The sequence below is a fragment of the Glycine soja genome, chromosome 5 (genome assembly GCF_004193775.1).
Source record: "Glycine soja cultivar W05 chromosome 5, ASM419377v2, whole genome shotgun sequence".
Taxonomy (NCBI): Eukaryota; Viridiplantae; Streptophyta; class Magnoliopsida; order Fabales; family Fabaceae; genus Glycine; species Glycine soja.
In genome coordinates, this window is record NC_041006.1 from 34,274,230 (window position 1) to 34,281,309 (window position 7,080).

Sequence of the window (7,080 nt, forward strand, 5' to 3'; positions counted from 1 at the left end):
TGTGCCTCCATTATCGCTGCTAGATTTGATAATTGTCATCAAGTAAATGCGCTAGCTTTTCCCCCAAGTTTTGGTTGTGTAACGATTTTCTCGTGAGGACTGTTGCTTTAGCTAGTATTGTTAACTGTTTTGCTTTTAATTTTTTTACAGCTCTCATTTGCAGAGGTGGGGCTTTTGATTCCAAGATTTGTCTCTGGATATCGACGAATACTTCTCAGCCTTGTTTAGCTTCCTAGCATTTAAAACCTGAAATTCGAGTATTGTGTAAATCAAGATGGTCCTATTCATGTAAAGCCTGTGGAAGAATCTCAACATTATCTAGTGTTGTTGGATTTAGTTTATCTTTGTAGTAAACCTAAGAAAACATCCTCATTACTGGATCCCCACCGCATAGTAAACCTTCTAGCTCTTTCTCCAATTTCACCAAATTGTCCATATATAGAAGCTAGCATTTCCACGAGTTGGTCCATAGTGAACTTTTTCCTTTTCCTTTTTCCCTTGTCACAAAGAAGAAGAACTATTTAAATGAGTATTCCTCACAATTCAAGCAGCAGAAAATCAAAGTTAAAAGCAATATAAAAGTGTTATACAAGCATTCCGATTCTAGCCCTGGTTGATAGGCAAAGAAATTCAAATTTTCGCCCACAGTAACTTTAAGGAATCCCTCATTCCCTTGTTTTAAGCAAAGGTTTATTCCAACAGTGACGAGATATTATTCTCTTGGTTAATGTGTAAAAAGAAGCAAAGAAATTATGCCCCTCCCATTTCTTCTGCTTTCTTTCAAAAACAGAAAATAGATACCTGCCTTGAAACCTTTATTATTCATCAGAGATGCATTAATTTCATTCTTACGCATTTGGGTTTTGGATATTAAATAAATACTTGTTATAACATATGCTGCTTTGTCGCCCCCCATAGTCACTGTCCATCAAATGGAATCTGCTATTTGCCTACGCCATTGCCCCTTTCCCTATGGTTCCAAAGGATTTCAAGGTGCAAGGCCTAGCAGATTTCATCATCTTAAGATTAACCATGCCACCCCTCTTTCTCTCCCTCAAATTTTCACCACCAGAAGCTCGGTTACACGTTCATTTGGGCATGTAAATTGCATGCTCGAAAGATTCATCTCTATGCCCTCCGAGAATGAGGGAAGTGGCAACAGAATTTTGAGAGGAGTGGCAGCAGCTTCTCTGGTTCTGACATGTGTTCTTGGATTATTTAGTTTTAGTGGCAAGAATATGAATCCTAAACTCACTACAGCTTATGGTAATGGATTAGAATTTCCTATTTCTAAGCCTCAAGGAAGGTTTGCTCTCAAGTCACTGTTGGAAATACCGAAAGACGAAGAACTCGCAGATACTCAGAATAAGATGCGTTCCAACTTTAGTGTGCGAGGACCTAGCCAGCAAGAAGTTAAAAACCTTAAGGTTTCCTTCTTTTGCTAATAATTAATACTTTGAGAATGAAGTGAAAAAGCAAAGGTTGCTGCATGAAGAAAAGGTCAAAACTAATTTAATAAGTGATAACTATTGATCTCTTTTGATAATTGTATGTCTTGCATCTTCGTCATTTTCAGTGGCTCGCTATTGGTCTAAGCAGCCAATCTCCGGATAGAAGACGTGAAGCACAGAAAACACTGGAAGAGCAATACAACTGCGAGAGCGGAGAGCCAGAACAGAACCTGGAACTGGCCATGGTAGAACTTCTCATGTTTCAGGTACATAGATAGGATGATAGGATTGACTTCCCCTGTCTCTTATTCTCATGCATGCTTCTCACTGTGTTGATATTTTTTAAAGAAATTTATTATTTGCTGATATTATTAAAAATTATAAAATTTTGTATATTTGATTTCTTACTTACTCATAATGCGCTAAATTTTAGTCATATATCTGATTCTAAAACTTGTACGTATAAAACTCTCTCTTGGATAAATAACTCTCCCTGACAACAATATTAATGATAAGATAATAGTGATAATGATGTCAATGATGGTGAAGATGAAAATCAATGCTGACAAGTTGTAGTGATGGTGGCAACATCATTGTTGTTGACGGTAGTGACAGTGAGTGGTGATAGTAATAACATCGAGAATATTATGGTTTTAGTGATGTTGATGGTAATGATAAAAAAAAATCATTATTAAATATAAAGAGTGCATTTTTTTAAAAATTAAAAACTAAATCCATAATATTTTTTTTCTTTGTTTTAAAAATAGATGTAAAAGTGTTTTGAAAATGAATTAAAAATCAGTTCTATTTTTGTAAAACATATTATATTTTAAAAATTATATTTGAAAACCAAAAGTCAAATATCCAAAAACTCTCAATCACCCCAAATGACCTCTTCAATAAGCACTTATTGAATAACTATTTATCATATAAGAGTGTATTTGTTTAAACTTATTTGTTGAAATATATTTTGTATAAATAAAAGAAGTAATTTTTTGTTCTTTTTGTGTGTTTGTTTAAGTTGTTTTTGCTTAAAAACTAGTTTTTTTTTCTTTTTTTAAGAATCACATCCTACCTGTTTTTTTTAACACTTGTTTTACAACTATTTTTTTTTTAAGTTTAAACAAACGGGTCATAAGTACTAATATATAAGTTATTTGTATAATCTAAATGGAAATAAAATAAATTATTTTAATAAAAGTTATAAGCTACTGTTATAAACTATTATTTAAGAGAACTTACTAATTGAAATAAGATGAAGACAACTTATAGACATTTCATGCAAATTATCTTCATAAACTCTCTCAAATAATTACACAAGTACTTGGGCCATAAAATACGGTTCAAATGAACTCTTCCAAACACAAAAATCTTCTTGAGAGTTTATTTACAATTCATCCTTATCCTTATATTATAAATAAGAGTCTTTATTCTTGAATAAAAGGACGTATAGAAATTCTTTTCTTCTTCATTAAGTCATATAACTTCTACTACTTTGAGCAATTTTTTTTATTATTTCTAAATTGTATTCCTTTAAAGCAATATAACTTAAATTTAATTTCAATCTTATTTCACTTTACTTTAAATCTTAGTAAAATATATCAAATTAAGAATATATTTCCTTTTAAGATAAATTGAATTCTATGATTATTATAATCTTAATCAATTTAAAATTGAATTGAATTTTTAAATTTTGAATTTGAACATATCATCATACCAATAATGTTTCAGGTTAAAATAAATTATTTCAATCATTTTTCTCAATTTTATAACTTTTATCTTTCTAATTTATTTATTTAATTTAATATAGGAAAATATTTATCATTATCCATGAAATGCAAGAGAGATTTTTTTAGTTCATTATTTTTTTTTTGAAAGAGTTAGTTCATTATTATTTAGATGCTTGTTTACATTAAATTAGATTAAAGTATTAATCATTTAATCCTTTTAATGAAGCTTTAAAAAAACATTTTAATGAAGAATCTAATTTTTCGGTTGAAGAGAAAAATACTACAAATTAAACATATCTCATGTGAGGATAATACTAATTTACTTTTAGTTAAAATAACAACATATCATTAATGATATTGTCGTCAATTTATGTATGTTATATGTCGTATATATAGAGTACATCAAAATTAGAATTTGTGAATTTATCGACACTATTCAAACTTTTCATTACTAAATCGATCCTCATGGTTCGTATGTTATGTCATGTATTACACTAACTCAAATTAAAGCAGTAATTTGACTAAAATGGCTTTATTTTATGTTTTAAAATGACAATCTAGAAATATTAAAACATACTACTATTTGTCAAAAAATGTAGATTTTTTTATTTCAATTTTGAATGATGATAAATGATACTATATAAACAGTTCGATATTTTGCCCAAGTAAAAAAGTATAATGAATAAGAAAATTAAACTTTTTGAGTATGTAAGTAAAAGATTCTTGTTTATTATAAAAAGTTTCACTAAATTAAATCTCAAAAATTCATGCTTTAAGATTCACCGAATATTGATATTTTTGTGTGGGATTTAAATCTTATCATTTTATCAACTGAATTAATCTTTTGTTGACCAAGTAAAGGATGAGTTTAATGTAATGTTAAACAAAATAACTACACTTACATTTATGGGGATACTTTAGTAATAAATGCCACATAAAATAAAAAAATATATGAATATAAAACCAAATATATATATATATATATATATATATATATATATATTATAAGAGTAATTTTTAAAAATTATTATTCATTCTCATAATTTGTTTTTTAATATTTAATGATTAAACCTTTATATCTTAAAAAAATAAAAGATGAAAATAAAAAATAACTCTTGAGATAAATAGATTCCTCCATATATATAGGTGCAACAATTTTTTAACTCTTGTGTAGATAAAGCAGTTTTAAAAAAACCTTACTTTATTATGCAGGGAGAATTTGATAAAGCCCGTGATCGGCTTGACGACATAATTCGTAAAATTTCAAAAGTGGTTAGTGAATTTCACTCCCCCTCTTTCCCATTTTATTATTGTGTGTTTTTTACTTCTTATTTATCTGCAAAAGAAATAGCATAGGGTAAAAGGGACCCAACTAAATCATTTTCATTTTTCTCTCTTCTCCTTATTTCTCCTCTACCAAACAAATAATAATATATAAATAATTTAATCACTTTTTTATTGATGTTTAATTTTCATAAAATTTAACACAAATAGTCATAATAATATAAAATAATAATTTACCGGTTGAATCAATGAAATTCGTATGTTAGATAAAATTACATTAATATCATTTGATTCTTTCCTTCCATCATACATGTAACATTTCTAATCGTCGATTGCTCGACGACTTTTCCTGAAAGGTCACTTATCTTATAACTACTCAAAGTCAAACACGCTTTTTTTAAGTGATGGATTATCAAAAATTAGATATATTTTATTACTATAAGTAATAACAAGTAATTCTTTTAAGTTATTCTCAATGGTACAGTTTCATGTCTGCCCAGCCTCTAAATCCTTTTCATTCTGGTGGGAGAAAGGTTTGTTCTGATATCATATATAACATTCGTGATTATTGATTACTTGATAGCTCACACTCTATGACACTTCACATAATGACATCTTATTCAACATCGTTGTTGGTTAGAATTCTTTTTATGAGATTCTTTCCGAAACCTTGAAAATTAGTTTTATCTGCTTCCAAGATCAATGATTGACCCTATAAATTTACATGAGACTTTTTAACATATTTTGTCTCCACTCACGTTTTTTAAAAAAAATTTTAAAAGATCATCCATCTCACAATTACTCCAAGCCAAAAATACTTAACTATAAAATTTTTAAATGATAAATTATTAAAAAAAAATATATATCTTATTGGTATAAGTAATATTAATTAATCATTAGTTATATCATCTCATACCTCTATATATATATGTGTGTGTTCAAAGTATGAAAATAAGTGTTGACAATGAGTTGTGAGACGAATTGTGATAGATAGTTTGTTTTTTTTATTTATCTCAGCAACCTAGCGGGATGTCAAAACTTTACAAGACTGCCGTACAGGAAAATAATATGTATGAGAAATTGCGGCTAGCTCGACTTATACTTTACAAGGTTAGTAAAATAGTCATTCTTTCTTTACAAAAACGCTTAGTAAATAGTCATTAGTACACATATTGATGTTAAATATTTATACGTGCAAGGAAGAAGAAACAGAAAATAACTGGTACCATTTATAAATAATCCGAATTAAAATTTATCCGGATTAATGTATGTACGTGCATACCATTGATATTGCCAATGCACTCCAACTAAAAACATAAGTGTCCAAAAAAAATTAAAAACAAGTGAGTGTATGTTAATATATATATTATTTTATTTGTTAGCATCCAACGAAAAATAAAGTATACTTACTTTAGCAAATTTCTATATGTATAGATTTTTTTAAAAAAAATTATTAACCAAATAATTTTTAAAATTATTGTTTTAAATAATTGTATTTTTTATCATTAAATAATATATATATAAATTATCATTAAAATAGAATTTTATTAACTAAAGTAATTTTTGATATTTTTAAGATTATTGTGTTAAATACTTGTGATTTTTATTGAGTAAAACTGATTTTAGTTGTGAAACTCATAAATTTTTTACAACGTACAATACAAAAGGTTACTTATTAATAGAAAAATGTTAATCATGAAGATAAATTTTATTGCTATAACCATTTAGTAAATGGAATTTTTTTATTAACTTGCCGAGATATACACTTTAAAAGTGATTTACTTTATTCATCTAATTAAAATGGATTTTTCAATACTAACATTTAAAATATCATTTTCAATTACAAAATAATTTTTTAAAATGATTTCTTTCAAGTTAAGTTAATTATGTTTAACGTCAATTGTTTCAATATTAATTTTATCAACATCGAAATCAAAGTCGCGAATCACGAGTAATGAGTGAACTTTCTGTGCAGGCCATTGTACACACCGTGTTGGGCTCGGAACAGAAGGAAAGAGAGCAATGGTGGAATGCATTCATGGAAACATGTAGGAAATGATGGGCTTATTTCCAGCAATGTGTCTGTGGGGTTTTCAAATTACGATTCATTTACTTCCCAAACGAATAATGTGCCCAAAAATAGTTTGTTTCAGTTGAAGAATTTTTCAAAATTAATTTCGTGCAGGCCCTTTTTCTTTTGTATATCTTACAATTATTCAAAATCTTAAACAATTGATGTCCAATTTAATATTTTTTATCTATCTAATTTTGCGCAATCATTAAAAATATTTCTTTTTACAATACTATTAATTATAGAACATAACGTATCAAATTTGATACACCTATTCCAGTTTTGGGCCTCATCAGGCCTGGTAGAATGACTTGGGCTTAGAAGTCAAACAATCAGATGTGATTCTCTTCAATATTATGTTCTGAGTCTCCTTCCAGACGGGAGTTCCTTCTATTTATTTCTTGCTCAAAAAAATTCTCAGTCTCCTACTCGAAAGGGGGTCGTCCCTAACCTCTTGCATCTATGGAGCAAAATTATGTACTTGTAGGATTTGAGTGTACATAACTGTGTTAAATATTTCAAGGGAAAATTTTAGTGTTTATAA

General features: G+C 28.0%; 1 protein-coding gene across 2 annotated transcripts; it reads left to right on the forward strand.

Moving 5' to 3' along the window:
• Window positions 1-844: 844 nt before the first annotated feature.
• Window positions 845-6,715, forward strand: LOC114412673. 2 transcript variants are annotated; one of them, XR_003666808.1, is made up of 6 exons: window positions 845-1,427; window positions 1,577-1,717; window positions 4,394-4,453; window positions 4,950-4,998; window positions 5,483-5,575; window positions 6,441-6,715. XR_003666808.1 is itself a non-coding variant. In XM_028376652.1 (5 exons), exons 1-5 carry the CDS (start codon window positions 933-935, stop codon window positions 6,522-6,524), a joined length of 873 nt encoding a protein of 290 aa, XP_028232453.1. In that variant the 5' UTR covers window positions 848-932; the 3' UTR covers window positions 6,525-6,715. The 2 variants fall into 2 exon arrangements, 1 of the variants encoding a protein (XP_028232453.1); XM_028376652.1 differs by lacking the exon at window positions 4,950-4,998 and having other exon boundaries at window positions 848-1,427.
• The last annotated feature ends 365 nt before the right edge of the window (window positions 6,716-7,080 follow it).

Coding starts and splice junctions, on each gene's coding strand:
- LOC114412673 (XM_028376652.1), top strand. CDS start 933: ATGGAATCTGCTATTTGCCTACGCCATTGCCCCTTTCCCTATGGTTCC. Junction 1,428..1,576: donor AAGAAGTTAAAAACCTTAAG/GTTTCCTTCTTT, acceptor CGTCATTTTCAG/TGGCTCGCTATTGGTCTAAG. Junction 5,576..6,440: donor CTCGACTTATACTTTACAAG/GTTAGTAAAATA, acceptor CTTTCTGTGCAG/GCCATTGTACACACCGTGTT.